The 21,123-nt window shown below is 44.4% G+C and overlaps 1 protein-coding gene across 2 annotated transcripts in view; it reads right to left on the bottom strand.

The window, feature by feature from the left end:
• Positions 1-21,123, bottom strand: part of LOC102022429 (chromosome unknown open reading frame, human C16orf45) — a 125,181-nt gene that overhangs the window by 3,507 nt on the left and 100,551 nt on the right. For both annotated transcript variants that reach the window (XM_005391063.2, XM_005391062.2), the window contains exons 3-5: positions 8,243-8,316; positions 1,316-1,430; positions 177-259 (exon numbers count right to left, since the gene is read on the bottom strand). In XM_005391063.2, the coding sequence (XP_005391120.1) occupies positions 177-259; positions 1,316-1,430; positions 8,243-8,316 (272 nt within the window). The remainder of the gene's footprint in view (positions 1-176; positions 260-1,315; positions 1,431-8,242; positions 8,317-21,123) is intronic.

Genomic DNA, 21,123 nt, shown 5'->3' with positions numbered 1-21,123 from the left:
CCTTCTGGACAGGGAGCCTGGAGACCGCACGAGCTGCAGGCCCCTGAAGCTGACCCTACCTGCTGCTCAAGTCTGATCTCTAAAGAGCATTCTGTTGTGCCTCTCCCGGGCTTGACATTGCTTTGAAACAGCCTTTTCTTTTTCATGGGGAGGAAGAGGATAATGTATGTACTCACTGGCTGGACATTGGTTTACTTTGTCTAGAGGTTTTAACTTGATTCTCAGGAAATCGGCCATTTCTTTGTCTTCTTCTTGCTCCCTGGAAAGGCAGATATGTAAGAGAGAAGAGAGTAAGCAAGGAAGACATCAAGGAACTAAGAAAATGAGGTGAGAGGTTGAGTGTGGGAACCAGGTGTTGGTCCTTGAGGATATGCACCTATGTTGTTGCGTGCCATGTGTGGTGTGTGATATTGTACTTGGTGAATCTCCTCTGAATATCAACAATAGGCTACTTGGTGACCCGGGGCTTGGGTAGGACCCCAGGACAGAGAGAGGGACATCATAGGATCCATCTTCCCTGCTGCATCAGTGAGCTGGGCAGCTCCACTCCAGATCCTGTACTTTTAAGCCACCTTGGTCATCTCTGTTTCCACAAGGTGTGTGGCCAATCTCAGAAAGCAAGTGAACTCAGCCCTTCAAGGTCATGGGGAATAAAATAGTGGGCCAGCCTGGCTGAGCTAGGCAAGGTACAGCCTAGGGCTGCAGAGAGGGACCTTAAAGGATACAAAGAATAAAGTTGCCTCCACAAGGAGACAGTGCAAAAGACAAAGGTATTCAGGAATGAACATGAACAGCTTTCCCCATGCCCAGTCTCCTTGGGAGCTGCACTGTGGCTCCAGGATTTATGGTTCTGCAAGTCAAGGTGACCGGTACACATAGGTAGGAGAGGTATCAGAGCTACTGAGGGGAAGGTAAAGAAAAGGACAAAGCTGATGAATTGAGAGGGTAGGGGAAAGAAGCAAGTCAGAGTTTTGGTAGAGATGAGAGATGTTTTGGGAAGTTGCCTAGTGAGTTGGGAGGATGTGTAGGGAGGTCTACTACATGCATATGATGCTATTCCTCCCTGGTCACCTCCTTGAATGACACCCACCTAAATCACACAGGCCTTTGCAGAATTTCAGGAGGTGAATTGATATTTCTCTTGAATATGAAATCAATCCTCAGGCCAGAGGGTGGAATTCTTTTGGGTTCAGTGTCTGGGAAGCAATGATAGAGACTGTTCCTGTCAGACAAGGCTGTGCATCCCCAGTGTGGTCATGAGTTGGGTAGGGTTGGGTCAGGCAGCCTGGTGCTGGGGGATATGCAGCGCTCTCACCTCAACCGCTCCACCTCTGCATCATCCACAAGAAAGTCTCTCTTCTGTACCAATTTGTGGATCTTCTGGATTAGCTCATCCTCTCTCTGCTTCTGCACCTTGGTTTTTTCTTTCTCTGGGAAGAAGAAAGCATTCGTAAAGAAACAGTAGTGTGTAATTTTTGAGGCACATGAACATTTTTGAAGCACATGGGGGGGTCAGGGTTGGAATCTTGGCTCTACCTTTCACTTTCTGGTTGTCTTAGTACTTTCCTCATCACTAATACAAAACACCTGACACCTGATGAGTTGGACGACCTCCAGCATCTGCCCAACCTTTGTCCCCAAGTTACTCATCACATTTTCCTTCTTTCATCAATACAGCCATTCCCAACCTTTCCCAGGTTCTCAGCTGCAACATGTCCTCACAGAAGTGGACTGCCAGCCAGCTTACACACCAGTTGCTGGCTAATGTGGTTTAGGTCTAGAATATCCCCCCAAAGGCTCATGTGTTCAGAGGCCAAACGTTTTGGGAGGTGGACTGTGGGAGCACCGTAGTCATCAATGGATCAATCCATTGCTGAGTTCCTCGCTGAATGCGATGTTAGGAAGTGTGGCCTGGCTGTATGAGGTGGGTGATTGGAGGCCTCATCAGGAAGGCTGTGTCTCCCTCCCTGGCCCCACCCTTTTACCTCTGCTTCCTGGCTGCCATGGATGAGCAGCTCTCCTCTGCAGGCTCTTCCGCCATGCCACTTCTACCTCAGAACCAGCTGACTTTGGATGTAGCCCACGGGAAACTGTGAGCCAAAATCAGCCTCTCCTCCTCTAAATTGTGGGTGTCGAGTATTTTATCACATGCTTGGGAAAGTAATTAATGCATCTCCCAGTCACAGGCCAGTGCTTCTTACCCGCCTGTGTCACATACCTTTCCCATCAATCTCCCCGCCTTCATCCAGGCACCACAGCCTGCTTCATGAGCTGACCCTGTCATTTCACCAGCAGCATTCACCTGCTTGCCAACTTCACCATTTCTTTTTTTGAGACAGGGTCTTGCTATGTAGTTCAGGCTGGCCTTGAACTCACTTTGTAGCCCAGGCTGGTCTCAAACTCACAACTATCCTTCTGCCTCAGCCTCCTGAGTGCTGGGATTACAGGTGTGTGCCACCACACCTAGCTTGAAGCTATCTTTTAACCTAGGTTTCTCAGTTTCTGTGCTGCTGGCATCTGGGGCTAGAGAGTTACCTGTTGTGGGCTGAGTTACATGTAGCTCCCCTTCCAAAAGCTGCAGCAACATAGAATGTGTGTAGATATTGCCAGACACTCCCTGGAGATCCAACTGCCCCTAGTTGACAACCACTGGTTTAATCTTTCTCTATGAAATGATAAGATTCTTAGATCTAAGGGTAAGGCACCTGTGGCCTTCATGGCCATGTTTAAGCATCCCCAGCTCTCCGGAGGTGGGGGCAGCAGTGGTGGTGTGAGACATCCTGGCCTATCTTTGAGAAGTGCACCAGGCTAGGCCCCATGTAGTCTCCAGTCACAGCTGCCAACCCCCATCTAGGTGCTGGTGAATTCTTTTCTGACCTTGGCTCAAGAAACATGGCTTTCTTGGCAGTTTGCTGTTCTCTTTACTTAATAGTTTTATTATTAATATGTTGCAAGAAACATTGGCTTTTCTTCCCCTGCATTTGGTTACATCCATCTAGAAACCTGGAGCTGGTGCAGGGTAGACTAAGAAAGACACCTAGCAAGGAGGCGGGAGGAGGGGAGGAGAGGGACCTGCCAGAACTTTCCAAGCTGAATGGCTGCACAGAAGTGACGGGAAGAAGCAGACTGCAAAACGGGCGGCAGTAGGACTGGCTCTAGGACCCTGGGCTGTGTTGCTAACCCTAGACTTGTCTGAGTTGGTTCTCAGTCAGTGGCATCTGTTGGGTGAGACCCGTTCTGGTGTGGGACTGATTGCCTCCACCCACAGGTTATGGCGTCCCTGACCCCTGCCTGTGGAACATCAGTACTGAACTTGTCTTTATTGATATTTTGGTACTGTGTTCTTCAGAGACTTTGGGCATACATTTTGATTTTTTTCTGGTGCATTAAAATGTTGTTTATAGCACATGGTGTGATATCACATGCCTATAATCCCAGTTACTCAGAGAGGGGCTGGGGATGAGGCAGGAGGACCACAAATTTTAGTTTTAGGAGCACCACAGCTTGGGCAAAAGCAAGATGCTGCCTCAAATAAAATTTTAAAAAGGACTGGGCATGATGGTGGGCGTACCCTGAGAGGCTGAGGCAGAAGGATGGCAAGTTTGGGCTCAGCCAGGGGAACGTAATAATTTAGCAAGACCTTGTCTTGAAATAAGAGAGGGGTGGGGATGTAGCCCTAGGTTCAGTCCCTAGTACTGAAAAAAGATTTTAAAAAGATTGGGGCTATAGATCAATAGTAGAGTACTTGCCTAATATGTGCAAGACTCTAAGTTTTACTGGTACTACCAGCAAAAAGAAGAAAAACCCTCCTGGTTGGTAAATTTTAGGGACTCCTCTTAAGTGCCTTCTCCTCCTTATCCTAAATTTGGCCCTTCACAGCTATACACCTCCATCATTGTGTTCAACCAAAGACCACTTATTTCCACGCATGCTGTATAGGCTGCCACTGCTCCAAGTGGAGCCCCTCTGGCCTGCAGGTCTTTTGGGGACTCCATGGCCACGCATTCAGGTTTCCTGTGCCTCGGTGAGTTTCCATGTCCCCCCTGAGCCAACAGCAGACCCTCAGAATTCTCCCTCCAGAGAGGTCATAGTGCTGGGTGTGGTGGTATATGCCTGTAATCCTAGCACTCGGGAAGCTGAGGCAGGAGGGTCTCCATAAATTTAAGGGCAACCTGGACTACATAGTGAGACTCTGTCTCAAAAACAAAATCAAACAAAAAGCAAAACAAAACAAAACAAAAAACAACCAGAGAGATCATAGTAATCCATGTTAGACCCATCAGCATCTCCTGAGAAGTGGGAATTGGAACACAGAGGCCCTGAGAATTGGGTTATTGCATAGGGACACCGTGAAAGGGAAATTGAGTGGCTTTTTCGATTATAGCATCCCCATATGGGGGTGAACAGCAAAGACCATCCAATTATTTTTCATTTCTGCCTCAGGGGCTTGTGAGTCTGGGTTGAGCCTCAAGCCTACAGTGGGTGAATATTACTGCGCCAGCACCACCACCATAGAGTCACATCTACTCTGACTGGAAATATCATTTCCTCTCAAAGTTCATGTTTTTCCTGTTTGGAAATAGCCTGTTTCTAAAGTAATTTGGAAGTTATGTGGCAGATGCACTTAATTCAGCTAAACTTAAGTGAGACTCATTAGAGCCGGTACCCAATCTGATGGTGGATGACAGAGACACAGGGAGAAGGCCAGTAAAGATGGACGCGGAGACCGGAGCGAGGCCGCCCCACACCAAGGGCTGACAGGAGCCTCCAGAAGGCATGAAGAGGCGCAGGGGTCTCCTCCAGAGCCTCAGAGGTAGCACAGCCTGCCAGCTCCTTGATCTGGACCTCTGGCCTCCAAGAGCTGTGAGAGAATACATTTCTGGTGAGTTAAGCCACCAAAGTAGGGGAAACTTGCTATGGGAGTCACAGAGAACAAACACTATCTGAGGGCTTTAGAAGACTTCTCCGTCCTTCCAGTAACTGCCCATCTGGTGCATATGTGAACTTGACTGAGTTTCTGTACCTTTCAACTGTTGCTGGAAGGAGTCTAAAAATAGAGTGCAACAAGCCTAGTGGTTCTCACACCTGACTCTTCAACACAGTCAACTGGAAAGCTTTTGTTGATTTTTATTTTCTTGAGATGGGGTCTCACTATGTTGCCCAGCTGGGTTTAAGCGAACCTCCTACCTTATTTTCCTAAGCAGCTAGGATTATTGGCATGTACAACCATGCCCAAGTTCAGGAAAGCTTTCTAAAACTTATCAGTGCCAAAGTTCCTCACCTGACCAACTGAGTCAGAATTCCTAGTGGGTGGTGTCTGGATTTTAATGGTTTTTGCCATTCATTTATTGTTTTATATTTGACACTTAGCTTTTTTGAGTAACTTTATTATGGTATAATTTATACTATGTAATTTATGTTTCTACTCTATACTCAGAGTTGTGCAACCACTGCCACAATCCATTTTAGAACTCTGTGTGTATGTGTGTGTGTGTGTGTGTCTGTGTGTGGTACTAGGGTCTTACACATGCTAGGCAAGCAGTACTATTGAGATACACCCCCAGCCCTCCACTTCAGAACATTCTAATCATGCCCCAAAGAAAGCATGCCCCCAGTAGTCATTGCCCTCTCTCAATTAGAACTGTGTTCATTCACTTATTCCCAGAGCCTGTAGAGTGCCTGGCGCCTGTACATCTGTCAAAGCAATAGCACCTGTTTCTGCTACCTGGCATACACTGTCTGTATAGCAGGACCACGTCAAACACCTACACATTTCATTCGCATCACAGGATGTTCACAACAACCACATGATCATCACGTTACTGGTCACATTTTACCAGTAAAGAATATAAGACACTTGTGGTTTGGATTGAAAAAATCCCTCACATGTTAAAGACTGGGTTCCTGGAGCAGCAGTGTTCAGAGGAGGAGCCTTTGGGAGGTGACTGGATCATTAGGGCTCCTACCCATTGATAGATTCATAGCTTGATAGATTATTGCAAGGTGGTGGGTTATCATGAGGTGTGGCTTAGTTGGAGGAAGCAGGTCACTGGGAATGTGCCCTTGAAGGGTATATTTTGTCTCTGGCCTCTTCTTCTTCTATTCTCCATTTCCCAGCTGCTGTGACATGAGTTTCTTTGCTCCACCAAATGCTCCCTGCCATGGTGTTCTGCCTCACTACAGGCCCAGAAGCAATGGATCCAAGAGACCATGGACTAAAACCTCTGAAGCCATTGGCCAAAATACACCTCTCTTCCTCTAAACTTGTTTATATATCACGGGTATTTTGCCACAGCAGCAGAATGCTGGCTAACACAGACTCAGAGAAATTGGGTTTCTCAGTGAAGTCCAGTAAGCCTGGATTCAAGCCACATCACTGGCCTGTAAAGCAGTGGTTCTTTGGTGGAGATGATTTCCCTCCTCTTTTGGCTATATCTAGAGATAGTTTTGGTTGTCACAACTGGGCAAGGGGATGTGTTTCTGGCAGGCAGTGGGTGGAGGCCAGGGATGCCACTCAGTATCCTACAGACACATTACAGAACCCTCCCCCAAAATCATCAACCCTAAATGACATCCCAAATGTCAATAGTGTCAAGGTTGAGGAACCCTGCACATGGTGTAGCTCCTCTTGGTCAGTAATAGCTGCCATTTATGGGCCTCTATGTGCCAAGCCCTTTCTCTGTCTATTGATTTGCAAGCTCTGTGAGTAGCAAATCTTTCTCAGTTCATCACTGCATGCCAGGCATCTGGCTTGGGCTTTGTTGCAGGGCGGCCTCTCGGTACACGATGAACTTAGGCATTCCAGCCAAGGACAGTGGTGGCTGCTTATCTGGCCTGTGTTGCTCCTGGCGAAGGCCAAGTTCTTAACATATAGCTGTGTTTACTCAGTCAATAAATCCTCTTTAGCACTTACCATGGCCCCAAGTATGCTTCACGAAGCTTGAAGTCTATTTATTTATTTTTATTTATTTATTTTTGGTACCAGGAATTGAACTCAGGACCTTGCGCTTGCCAGGCAGGTGCTTATGTCACTGAGCTATATGTCCGGCCCCTGAAGTCTAGAGAGACGTAGAAGCATCAACAGATAATTGTGTGGTAAGTGTTTTAATAAGGGTAAACCACATAGAGGACACCTAACCCAAACTGGATGGTCAAAGAAAGGTTTTCTGGAGGAGGAGACCTATTACATGACATGCCTAAATGTCCCCCTAAAGCCTCATGGGATCACAGGTGGGACTGGACTATAGGGGCCCTGTGGACGACTTGCTGTTAGGAGGTAGGGCCTGGCCAGAAGAGGTGGGTCACCGCAGATGTGACTTCCAAGGTTGTATCTCTCTTCCTGGCTCCTCCCATGCCCTCTGCTACCCATCCACATGGTGAGCAACTCTTCACCATGCCCTTCTGCCCTACTGTCCTGCCTCAGGTCCAGCCACCTATGAATTGAAGCCTGTACAAACTAAGAACCAAAGGAAACCTCTCCTCCTTTAAGTTGTGGGTGACAGGTATTGTGTTTCAGCAAGGAGAAAGTGACTAAGACAAAGCCAAAGGGTCAGGGAGATAGCTCAGCCGCACAGTGCCTGCCTAGCAAGTGCAAGATCCTGAGTTCAATTTCTAGTACCAAAATAAGGAAATAAATAAAAAAGTAAAAAACAAAGCCAAATAACTAGCAAATATAGGATTGGGGAGGGGTAACTCAGTGGTTGAGTTTTTGCCTAGTATGCACGAGCCCTTGCTTAACATGCATCAGCTCTGGGCTTGAGTCCCAGTGTTATAAATACTAATAATAAATAGCAAATCTAGGTTTTACTCCTAAATTAGCTCTCATAACCACTATACTTTACCTATTCCCAAACAAGATAATAATCATAGTAATTTCTAATATTCACTGGACTCTTTGGGCCAAGTGTCAAGCTAAGCACTTGGCTGGCAAGGTATATTTTATCATAATGATATTTATACCCAATGAGTCAGGTACTATCACTATTACTACCCCATATTTCAAGGAGGAGAAATTGAGTCTCAGAGAGGTAAAGTGAATTACCCAAGGTCAAAAAGGTGGCCATAATTGGGACTTGAACACAAGTTGGCCTGAATTAAACTTGCGGTTAGGGGGCGCGGTATTGCAAGAATGAGGCCGTGCTGCAAGGAGACATGGACTTTGTCTTCTGACCCCAGGGATACAGATGGGGTAGGCTGGGTCCCTGAGCAGCTGCTAATATAAAGTGAAGCTCCACACAGTTACCTGGGATGGCAACCAAGTTCTGCAGCTCCTGCTTCAAGTCCATGATGTCCTTGCAGAGCTGGATGTCGTCCATCCTGGGGAAGCAGAATGTGATGCAACAGTAGATTACATTCACAGCACATACAATTTAAACGAACAGGGTGGTCTGTGGGAATGGATTAGCACTTGTAAAGACCACACATGCCAAGATGGTTGATTTGGGTGTCATCTGGACTGCATTAAAGATGCTTTGACAGTTGGTGAAACACTGTTTCTGGAAATGTCTATGAGGGCATTTCCAGAGTACTATGGCCTGTGAGCAGTGGACTGAGTGGGGAAACCCTCTTCCCTGTGGGTGGGCACCATCCAGTCAGCTGAGGGCCAGATGGGAAATGAAAAGAAGAAAGAAGGGGTAATGTGTTCTGTCCTTGTCTTTCCGTTTCTCTGTCTGTCTTCCTCTCTTCTCAACCCTACTCCCCTCTTGGAGCAAAACACCCTTCCTCCTCCTGTCCTGGGGCATCAGAACTGCAGACTCTGCACTCTTTGAATCTGGAATGTGTACCAAGGTTTTCCAGGGCTGCATCTTCTGCCTCCCCAATTCTGAGGCTTCTGGACTTGAACCAAGCCATGCTACCAACTTCTCTGGTTCTCCAGCTTGCAGATGACCGGTCCTGGGACTCTCCAGCCACTGTGACCATGTGAACTAATTCCCTAAAACATGCCCTACCTTATATCCTCTTGGTTTTGCCTCTGGACAGCTCTGACTAATACACATACTCACTGTATATAAGTTTATCCTTATAAGGAGAATCCAAAAACTGCCTATTATCCCACTACTCAGAAATGATCAACTGCTGTTATTGACACCATAGAGTCTTTCTAGGCTTCATGTGTGTGGTTTCCAGCTCATGTTGCCAGTTTAGTTTTGTTTCAGATTTTTAAAAAATCAGTTTACATGAAAAACTTTCAAAACACAAAGCCTTCCTTTAGGAAGAGTCATTGTTAACAGTTTGATATGTAGTCTTCCAAATTTGAAAAATCCTTATTCTGTTATATATGACATCATTATTGCTGTGTCAAATACATATTTTGCAATTTAATTTTTTAATTTAATAATTTGGAGCATGCAGTCAATACATGCAAATCTACTAATTTTTAATGGATACGTAGTTTTCCATCTATTGGTGAATGTGACTTATTTAACTATTCATGGTGCATAAATATCTGAGATTTTAGATGATATAAGTGACATGAACACTTGCATTTCAAAAGGAATTTTCAATTGCCCTCCAGAGGAACTGCACATCGTATTCCCACCAAGACTGGTGGGGGTGGGCTGGGGCTTGCTCCTATAATCTCAGTAACTGGGCTACACATACAGTTTTGCATTATGCATATAGTTGTATGTGTTATAAAAATTGACTCATCTTATGTAAACACTTTTTACAGTGGCTTCCTGGAAATTCACCAAGTATATTTATATGGTTGTGTTCATTAAGTCCTTATCTTAATTACCTCAGTGGGGTTTTGAGGTCACTGGGGTCTTTTGGGTACAAGAGATACATGTTAATTCATTGAAGCATTTTTCTTTTGGGGAGACAAGCTCAGAAGTGGACTGACCAAGGACAAAGGCCTGTGAGAGTTGAAACATATTTTTGAGTTGCTTCCCTACAGAGCATATGTCACTTTGCATGTCTTTATTGAACATTTGCTGTGTTGACCACTGTCTTTGGCTCAGGGGATGCAACGGTGACCTGGACTTCATGAAGCTGCCACTTTTAAGGATGGAAGATAAATGCACAAACCATACATTCACCCTCAGTCTCCACAGGGGGTTGGTTCCCAGATACCCTGTGGATGCCTCTGAGGATGTTCAAGTCCCTTATATAAAATATATATATATATATATATATATATATATATATATATATAATGGCTTAGTGTTTGTCTGTGACCTGTACACATCCTCCCCTATACTTTAAATCATCTTTGGCTTACTTAACAACACCTAATAGAACATAAATGTTACATTAATAGCTACTAAAGTATATCATTTAGGAAATACTGACAAGAAGTAAAAATCTGTCCATGTTCAGCATAGACACAATTTTTTTCTGAGCATTTGCAATCTGATTGAATTTGTGGATGAGCTCTGGGCCCTCTGGAGAAGACCAAAGTGGGTGATCCTGAAACATCTTCACCAAGAACCTGAGCCCTGCCCTTCACTGATCTGGAAATACCCACATCCACTCCAATCTCAGCATCCCAGCTTTTGGAACAAGAGGCAAGAGTGCGGGCTTCAGCCTGCATCTCTTATTGTCAGAGGCACACACTTTTCATGCTCTGCCCTGGAATGTCCCTAGCAGGTGGCAGCTGCCTCAAACGAGTCTGAGCTTGCCAGAAGGGCGCAGGCTCTTTTTGCTGGCTTCTACCAGTGGTCGTTCAACTTGAGGGCCTCCAGAATCCTTTCCCACAACTGTGGCAGAGACCTGACTTCATCAGTGGTTCGCAATGAGGATAGATTTGGTGCCTGAGGACATCTGACATGTATGGAGGCAAACAGTGGCACCTCAATTCATGAACTTAATTTGTTCTATGATTCTGGTCACAAAATGAATTGGTTGTGAACTGAATCAAATTTTCCCATAAGGCTCAATGTAAATAAGGTTAATTCATTCTGAACCATATGTAGGTATGTTTGTTTGAGACAGAGTCTTGCTATATATTTCAGGCTGGCCTTGAACTTGCTATGTAGCCCATGCTGGCCTTAAATTCACTGCAATCATCCTTACTCAGCCCGTCAAGTGCTGGGATTACAGGCATGTGCCACCACACTCGGCTTACTCTGCACTTTCTTTGGAGCCAGGCTGAATTCAATAATGCTGTACAGTCCTGTATGTATTGAAAAGCACACAAAAATCTTTTTTTTTTTTTTTTTTTTGGTTTTTCTCCGGTACCAGGAACCGAACTCACGACCTTGCGCTTGCCAGGCAGGCGCTTTTGCCACTGAGCTAAATCCCCAGCCCCGCACACAAAAATCTTCATAACAAGTGTGCACAGCTCTGTCTGTGACTGAAATCTCAACTACGGGAAGCCAACACCACGTGTCAGAGCAGGGAAGATGGCCCAGTTCCCTTTCCAGACAGGAAGATGGCCATCACTGATGTGGCATTCACAAGTGGAAGCAGATTTTGCCCAACACTTCTGTTCGTGAACTGGATTGTTCACAAACAGAAGCTTTCGTGAACGAAGGTATTACTGTATTGGTATTTGGTTATTACAGCTGGGTGTGTGCTACTGTCCTCTCATGAGCGGAAGCAGGGGTGCTACTATCCTCTCGTGGGTGCAGCCCACAGATAAGGTTAAACATCCTACAGTCAACTGCTCCTACACCCCACAACAGAGAATGACCTGATCCAAAATGTAAATCATGCTGAAGGTGAGAAATTATTGACAGAGATACCTTACTGATAATTTTTGAAAGATAAGAGAGAAGATTTTGGAAAAAGAGAAGAAAGAGAGGGAGAGTAGTGATTAGGAACCAAGGTTTGAGATGAATGGGACCATACTTCAGTAATTTAAGTATCTAAATCCGAGTTTTCTCATTTTTGCAAGAAGACTGACAATGGTACTATTCCTTAAGAATAATTATGCATTGTCAAATGCTGGGTATAGTGCCTGGGACATACATAGGAAAGTGTCCACTATGTGGTATCTATTTTTATTATTAGCTGTGAGGAAGAAACAGGGAGAAAAAAGGAAAGAGAAGCAATGCTGGGCAAGCTGAAAAATGGAACTAACATGTAAAACTTTTTTTAAAAAAGAACTTTATTGATTGCATTTCTGTCAATGTTTTAAAAAGACATTTATGATGATGATAGAATGAAATCTTCGATCACTGTAGAAACTCTGGAAAATGTAAAAAGCAAGTACAAAAATAAGAAACTAAAATTACATATAACTCTGACCTGTGTCTACTCTAAAAGTTTTCACATATTTCATGCTAGCCTGTTTCCTGTATCGACTCCAGCTATGCAGCCTCCTCCAGGGCCCCCCACTGTCGTTCTCCATCTGTCTCTGAACTATACTCTACAGCCATCAACCTGTCCCCTACACAACCAAACCCACAGCATACTGATATATATGTTGGGATCCTGCTGGGATCTCATGGGAGTCATACCTCAGGACTCTATCAATGTCTATGAGATGGCACCATTTGTACAAGTTCTTCCTCCCTCCATCCCTCTCTCTCTCTCTCTCTCTCTCTCTCTCTCTCTCTCTCTTTCTGTCTCACTTTTTCCCTCTTCCTTTCTCTTGCCTTCTTCTATCCACCTTAAACCAAAGGAGGATGGCTGGATCAGGTCCCAAACAATTCAGTTCTGATCTTCAATTTACAAACCCCAGTTGGATCCCACCACCAGCTGTCCACAGAGTGAGGAGTCCATTCATCTAGTTAAAAACCAGCCGTTCTGGGTGGTGGAGAGATGGTCTTTTATTAAAGAAAACATGAGCCAGTGTTTATCAATATAGCATGTGCCTGGCATGGGGTCCTCAGCGCTTCCCTTGTGTACACCCACTTGAATCTTCACAGTAGCCCTGAGGGAGAGGTGTTGTCTTATCTCCATGTTATACTTGAGACAACAGAAACCAAGCAACATGCCCAAAGTTCCATACTGCTAACTGGCAGTGGAGATTTAGCCTTGGTCTTTATTCTTGATAATTTCACCTTGGCATTTCCTCTCCACAGGGCTATAAGAGTTAGGGCAGATGTGCTTGGTTGCTGATCTCTCCGACTTTCCTCCTCCTCTTTGCCCCAGAGCTCTGATTTGTTCAGGAGGCAAAGTATCCAACCCCCAACGAAAGCCAGTCACAGCAACCCCATTTGCTTTTGCCAAACATCCAATTTTCCAGGCTTCCTTGCAGCTACAGGCAGCCATAAAACCTGATTTGGGAAAATGAGATTCAAGAGAAAGTGCTTGGGGGCTTCTGGGAGAGACGATGAGAGTCTTGGGTGCTGCCCCTCACAGTCCTAATTCTGGTGCCACCATAATGGTGGGGACGGCAAAAAGAAGTAAGGAAAGACCTGGATCCTGATGGTATCCTAGAGCTACCCACCGGCCCTCAGGCCACATACATCTGGACTTCTTAAATCAAGACCGTCAGCCCTGTGTACCTCCAAGTTCTGCATCTGAGAATTCAACCAACTGTAAATGAAAAATATTTGAGGAAAAAAGTGCATCTATACTGAAAATATGATATTTTTCCTCATCATTTCCTAAACAATACCATATGATAACTATTTACATTGTATTAAGTATTATAATTAGATAATTTAAAGTATACAGATGGAAAGGTTTTATGCAAATAGTACAAGTGGGTAGGTTTTGGGCAAATACTATGCCATTTTATATAAGAGACTTGAGCAGCCACAGATTTTGGTGTCCTGGAACCAACTGTATTGGATGTTGGGGGCTGAGGATATTAAATGTCCATATGACTTAAGTAGAGTGATCCACTGTCTTGGTTGACTGGGGCTAGCCCATTTTCAGAGCTGTAAGCCCCATGTACTGAGAAACTCCTTACTCCCTGGTAACCTGGGACAGTTAGTCGCCTGAAATTAAGACAGAATTAATCGAATGCTTTGTTGTTTGTGGCTGATGACATTTTCACCAATGTATGTGTGTGGACAGGTGCATTTATAGTAAGACTAGGGTCAAAACATACCTATATATGCCTTGATCATTAAAGGCATTTACATTACCATAATTTCCCAATGCTATTATATAATATTGTTCAAAAAAACATTTAAATAGTTCATGCCAAGTGCTTTAGAAGCTTGGCTGGAATTTTTTTTTTTTTTTCTGGTACCGGGAATCGAACTCACGACCTTGCACTTGCCAGGCAAGTGCTGTGCCGCTGCACTAAATCCCCAGCCCCTTGGTGGGAATTTTGAATAAGCCACATTAGTCCAGATCTTTGCATAGTTACTGCTGAACGCTGGAAATCAAACTCCACCACTGCCCTCTGGCTGCAGGAGGTAGGGGAAGAGAATGCAGGGAGAGAAGCAAAGCAACCTGTGTCATTCTTCATTTGGCCTTTCACATTGGGGTGATGGTGGAAAATTGGTCATGTTAGCAGCTTTGGGCAAGAAGAGGTGATCAGGCCCTGTCAGAATAATAGAGTGCTGCTTTACCAAATTTCTTTGAAAATGACATGGTCTGAAGGAGCTGGCAGAGTTAGCAGCAGCCTCATGGAAACCCAGCAGAGACCATGATGTGAAGGAAGAAGATGGTTGCCGGAGGAAGCAGTTGAGTTTTTAAAATAGTATTTATTTGGCTCCTTTAATGGGAAGGCTGTTGTGCATAGGAGAGGTTACTTCCATCTGCCCCTCTGCCCTGGACGGGAGGGAGTGGCTAGGCTGAGTCACTCCTGTTTTATCCTAGCCTGCATTCCTACGTCAAAGGATGTGTCTCACCTTCTGCAGTGCATCAACTGGTGCTGAGTGGATGAATGTGTTTACTTGTTCAGCTTTCTCAGGATGCACTGATTTAAATGCTACCCCCAGACAGCATAAGTGTTGAGAAGTTTCCAGAAACCCTCTGAGCTCAGCTATTTCTCAGCATCATGCTGGGGACCAAGGGATCAGAGAGCAGCCCACCAGTGGGCACACATAGGAGAAGGTCACCACTGGGATGCATGCTCGAAGACAACACTACCTGTTCTTTCTCAGGGGTTCATTTCATGATCTATGTGTTATGTCTCCATCCATGTCACCCTGTACTCTCCCTTGCTTGTAGCCTGACCCTCATTGCTAGACATAACACTCCATTCCCAAAAGAATATGCCCTTTACAGCACAGCTTTCTCTCCTCCAAGAGTGTTCTAGACAGTCTCAGTTCTTGTTCCCCCATCCTCTATTCCCATACTGGGGATCCAACCCAGGGCCTTGCACATGCTAGGCAAGTGCTCTACCAGTACGCTACACCCCCAGCCTCTGTTTATTCAGTTTTATAGAATTCTAGAATAGGCTGGGGATTTAGCTCAGCGGCAAAGCGCCTGCCTGGCAAGCGCAAGGTCGTGAGTTTGGTTCCTGGTATCGGAGAAAAACCAAAAAAAAAAAAAAAAAAAAAAAAAAAGAATTCTAGAATAAAAAAGAAAAGCAATGAAGATCTTTAAATTTTAATTTTGTCCATTGACAAATGGAATAGTCATGTCTACTCACTACTAGGTTGAATGGCTTTCACACTGTGATGACAGAGGCAGGTCACTCTGACAGAGAATGTGTGGCCTGCGAAGCCTGAGACACTTACTTGGGGAAAATGCTGGTATCCATGATCTTCAGAAAGTTCCTAACCATCTCAGGAACAAGATGAGAGTGTCCACTCCTGCTCGAAACTTAGCCAGAGCAATCAGGGAAGAGAGAAAAATTATATATATATATATATGTGTGTGTGTGTGTGTATACATAATATATATGTATATATATTATATATACACACAATATCATATATACAATATTATATATATACAATATTATATATGCAATATTATATATACACAATATTATATATATATATTTCAGAGAGAGAAAAAAGGAAAAAGTCAAACTATCTTCATTCACAGGTGGCATGGTTCTTTACATTGATGACCCAAAAAAGCTCCAATAAAGGACTCTTAGAACTAATAGACAATTTCAGCAAAATAGCAGGATATAAAATAACACAAAAACCTATAATGTTTCAATACACCAACAATGAACTTACTGAGAAAGAAATTAGGCAAACAATCTCATTTATAATAGCTCCAGGCGGGGCTGGGGATTTAGCTCAGTGGCAAAGCGCCTGCCTGGCAAGCACAAGGTCGTGAGTTCGGTTCCCGGTACCGGAGAAAAACCAAAAAAAAGAAAAAAGAAAAAAAAAAATAGCTCCAGGAAAATCAGATACATAGGAATGAACCTAACCAAGAAAGTGAAAGACATCTATAACAAAAACCTATAGTATTATGAAAAAAGACACTGAAAAAAAATCAGAAAAATGGACTTTCCCTGTTCCTATATAGATGAACCAATATTGTCAAAATGACCATGTTATCAAAACTGATCTATAAATTCAATGCAATGCCAATCAAAATACCAGCATTCTTTGTAGAACTAGAAAAAAAATTCTAAAATTTATTTGGAACCACAAGAGACCCAGAATAGCAAAAGCATTCTGGGCAGCAAGAACAAAGCAGTAGACATCACAATCCTGGATTTCAAGTTGCATTATAAAGCTACAGTTCCAAAAGCAGCATGATATTGGAGCAAACATAGACATGCAGATCAGTGGAACAGGATGGAGAATGCAAAGACTATCTCAGGTACATTCTGTGATCTCAGCTTTGACAAAAGGGCCAAAAACATGCTCTGGAAAAAAGATAAACTCTTTAACATATGATGCTGGTAAAGCGGCTATTATCAAAGAAGAATGACGCTAGACCCATTATCTCCCATTGTGTATAAAAATAGACCAAAGACATAGATATTAAAACAAAAACTCTTAATTTCCTGAAAGATAAAACTCTTGAAGACATAGGCATGGGCAAGGACTTTCTGAAGGGGAAGTGAAGAAGGTTAAGATGCAATATGTATTGCACCATCAATGTATTCATCATGTAATAAAAAAATGCAGTAAAAAAAGAAAGAACCGTGGAAAATACTCAGATCCTCGCCAGACTGGTGGTGCCAGAAGAACTAATGTTTGCTTTTCATGAGTGAAAAAACCCTTGTCCAGATGGGGAATACTGTCTACCAAAGCACTGACCCTTCCAGAAAACAGTTCTTGAGGGCCTTTTGTGTGTCAGGCTTCCAGACTCAACTTTCACTTCCAGGAGACACCAAGAATCAGGCCAACCACCTCCGAGATGCCACGGCTGGGTCACCAGGCTCTCATCATCCTGCTGTGCTGTCCAAGGGCCCAGACACCAATTCCTCTCTGGGGAACTGGGCTGAGCCCAAGCAGGTGAGGTTGGCCCACAGTTTCTGGCAGGTGCCCAGGATATCACAGTTTCTACGATAGCATTTGTTCCTCTACCTACCCTTTGTGGAGGAGATGCTACATTTTGTGATTTCATTTCTTATTTCTCAACCTCGCTCCCAGATTCTTACCAAGATATTGCCTAAGCTGAGATACTTAAATCTCTCCCTAGGGTGGCAAGGCCATGAAGAGACCCCATCCCTAAGATTCTTGGCTGAGCTGGCCCAGCAATAATCAAAGATGGAATGAAGACTAAGCCCCAAAAGGCAGGGGATGTAGGAAGAGAAGGAAAGTGCTAACAGTACAAATACTCAATAACCAGGCCTTGGTTACACATGTCTGTTTGCACCTCTACAAGGGAGAATTCAAGTCACCAAAAAGCTATGACTAGCCAGGCTGCAGGGGGTCCTTAGAGAAAATATAGCTTAATTACAATGGGTAAAGGGGATAGTGTCCCCAGATTTGGCAAATAGAAATACAGAGTTTACAATAATATTGGGATTTTAGATAGCACAACACTTTTTAGTATAAGTCTGTCGCAAGCAACATTGGGAATATATTTCTACTAAAAAGATTCAAAGTGCTTCCATTTTAACTGGATGTCTTGTGTTTTATCTGGTAATCCTTTAAGAAGAGAGCTGTGGTTTCTATATCCTCTCCAAAACTCACTTTGAAATTTAATTGTAATTGAAATTTAATTTAATTGTAACTGTTCAAGGCCCGACCTTTAAGAGGTGATTGCATATTGAAGGCTGCGCCCGAGGGATGGATTAAGGCAGTGACCCTGAGAGTGGGCTCTGATGAGAGAGCACAAGTTTGTGCTGGTGCCTGCTCTGTCCTGGACTTGCGCCCTGCCCTCCCTGTGGCAGGACGTTGCCTGAGGACCTCAGCTGCTGACCATCCAGAAATGGTGAGGGATGAGATGTCTGTCTGTCTGTCTGTCTGTCTGTCTGTCTGTCTGTCTGTCTCTTCTGCAGTACTGGGAGGTTGAAGTTGAGCCCAGGACCTTGTCTCACTACGTCTGCCCAGGTGATGCTGAGCCTTCCAGCATTCGGTAATTACAGGTGTGTGCCACCACACCTGGCTGAGAGACGGATCTCTTTACTTAAATTACCCAGTGTGTAGTATCCTGCTGTAGCAGTGGGAAGTAGACAGAGACAGGGAGGGCAATCAGACTTTCAACATCACCCTATTTCTAAGCAGTCTGTTTGCTCAGGGGGCCTCTGCCCTGCTGGAGGAGGAAGGAGTTTTTGGAAGGCTGAGTAGCTGGAACAGTAGTGAGAGCCTCACCCCTTGCTTCTTCCTGCTCCCCAGGAGCACACTGTGGATGAATTTCCTGCTACATGAGCTACAGAGAGCAAAGAAAGGCTCCGAGGGAACTAACACTGTCCAAAGGACTGAAGGGAGCCGAAAACCAAGGAGGATTTGATAGCGTACGCCTTGCAAAGTTTAAGCCTTTTAGTCTATTGTCTCTACTTACAGATTTATTTACCATTCACTTTGGTTACTGGGAAACAACCCAGGGTTTTTGCAGTGAGCTACATCTCCAGCCCTTTCTTAAAGTTTTTATTGAGACAAGGTCCCATCAAGCTGCTATGATCCCCGGTACTTGTGAAGATAGGAAAATTGCAAATTTGAGTCCAACCTGGGCAATTTAGTGCTTTGTGAGACTCTGTCTCAAAATAAAAAGGCCTGGGAATGTAATTCATTGCAAAGGCCCTGAGTTCAATACTCAGTACTGGGACAAAAAAGAGTGACCAGGCATGGTGGTGCACACTTGTAATCCCAGCCTGTGGGAGGCTGAGGCAGGAGGATTGCTGTGAGTTCAAAGCCAGCCTGGATTGCATAGTGTAACCCTGTCTCAAAAAGACCAAAAAAAAAGAAAGAGAGATGTTATTGATATAACAGACTAGATCATATAAAAATAGAAAATATTGGGGCTGGGGATTTAGCTCAGTGGCACAGCGCCTGCCTGGCAAGCACAAGGTCATGAATTTGATTCCTGATACTGGAAAAAAAAAACAAAAAAACCCAAAAACAAATAAAAAATAAAAATAAAAACAGAAAATATCTAAATCTACTGAAATAAGGAAGAATCCACTCATAATGTTACAACGATTACTTTAAAGAAACACTCATTTCCTTTATTTGCTTCTCGGTATTTTTGATTTTCATTTTTACAATAAATATATTATTTGATCTTTTCTTTAATGCCCAGGGCTTCAAGCATTCTAAGCATATGCTCTACCACTGAACTACACCCCCAGCCTTATCTGGATAATTTTTTAAAGTTTGTGGAATTTGAATTTTTTTGGTCTTGTGTTTTAGTTGTTGGGGCCACTCCTTTCCTTGGAGACCAACATGGTCAGGCTTGGGTCGCTGTAGCCTTAACGCAAGCCCCGCTTGTGCCCTGGCCTCTTCAGCTTCATGTGGACCCCGCTTTGTCCCCTGTGTGTCCTGCTGATCACCACCTTGGCGTTTGTGCTTCTCTCTAGGTAGGCTGTGCCCCCTTTAAAGGACTTTGCCTTCTTCTCTACACTTCCAGCCCACTGCCCTGTGCCTGGCATATTGCAGCCAATCCTGAGGAAGGCAGGCAGGCATTCTGGCAGGGAGGCCTGGAGAAGTGCGCACAGTGCTGGAATTCAGAAAGCAAGGCCTGGAGACTGCAAGTGCAGGTGGAAAATTTTCACATCCAATGATAGAGACTCCAGGAGGGCAAGAGAATCTATCAAAGCCGGTGAGTCACCCCTGGAGAAATCCAGTTAAACATCCATAATTCAAGTGATACTGCTTGGCATTCTGCTGTCAATACTGTTTCTATTTTGCGCAAATTTGGGCCTCCTGTGTTTTCCATTCACCGTCACCTGCCAAAACTTCCTGCTGGGGCCCTGTCTCCTCTCCCAAATCTTCTGAGTCCACCCGCTCCTCTCATGCTGACACCAACAAAAGCTAACATTCAGCTGACAATTTCCTGCCAATCTGGATCTGGTCTGGCATTATCTCTTGGAATCCTCACAGGGCAGCTGTTCTCCTTCTCTACTTTGTAGAGGTCTCAGAGAGGTTAGGTAAATCACGTAAGATCACACAGCAGGCAAGATTGAAGATAATCTGACCCCAGAGCCATGACAATTGCCACAACAGACTGCCTACATGTGCCACCCAGATATACCAAGCTGTCACTCTCCACCCAAAAGTGCCTCCTTACTGTGTTTACGCATGCAGTCAGGAGCCTTTTAAAATGTTCTCAAATGGGGCAGTTCAAAGGGGCAGCACTTCTTGATGAGGAGAACTATCCTAAAGTCTCCATTAGCCCTCAAAACTACCTCAATGTACTAGAAATGTTTTTGAAATAGGCAGTAGATACTTCTCCCAGTTTTGTGTAAAGTGTCATTTAAAAACTTGGTAGAAAACTATGTTATTTTTATTGATGCATGGCCCTCAAATCTCAGTTGAAACTGTGGGCTCATTATTACAAATACAGCTTTAAGATAAATCCCCATCCCTCTGTCTGACCAGAGCTACGGACCCTAGCCTCTCTCTCACAGAAATTCTAGCGCTGTGACTTGTTGCAGTTAGCGTCAAAGGAATAAAGGAAAATAATCTCAGCAACATGTGCTGCCGGCCGGAGGCGGGCACCCGCCCTTCTCCCCACCTGTTCCTGCTCAGCCCACGGATGGGGCTGTGCTGATCAGTCTCGGCACTGCTCCTGCCAAAGCACACGGTATCCTTCGCTGAAGCCCTCAGCTGGGTCCAGTCACCACCCGAGATTCCCGTTAAGATTCCCTAGGATCATCTCAGCTGCCCATTTTTGGATTGGGTCTTTGAATTTGGAGGGGCTGAAATTTTTTAATTCTTTATATGTTCTAGATAGAAGCCCTTTGTCTGAGGG

The sequence above is a fragment of the Chinchilla lanigera genome, unplaced genomic scaffold (genome assembly GCF_000276665.1).
Source record: "Chinchilla lanigera isolate Chin_1 unplaced genomic scaffold, ChiLan1.0 scaffold00041, whole genome shotgun sequence".
Classification (NCBI taxonomy): Eukaryota; Metazoa; Chordata; class Mammalia; order Rodentia; family Chinchillidae; genus Chinchilla; species Chinchilla lanigera.
Note: the sequence above shows the minus strand (reverse complement) of the source record. Positions and strands in the feature narration are given on the sequence as shown.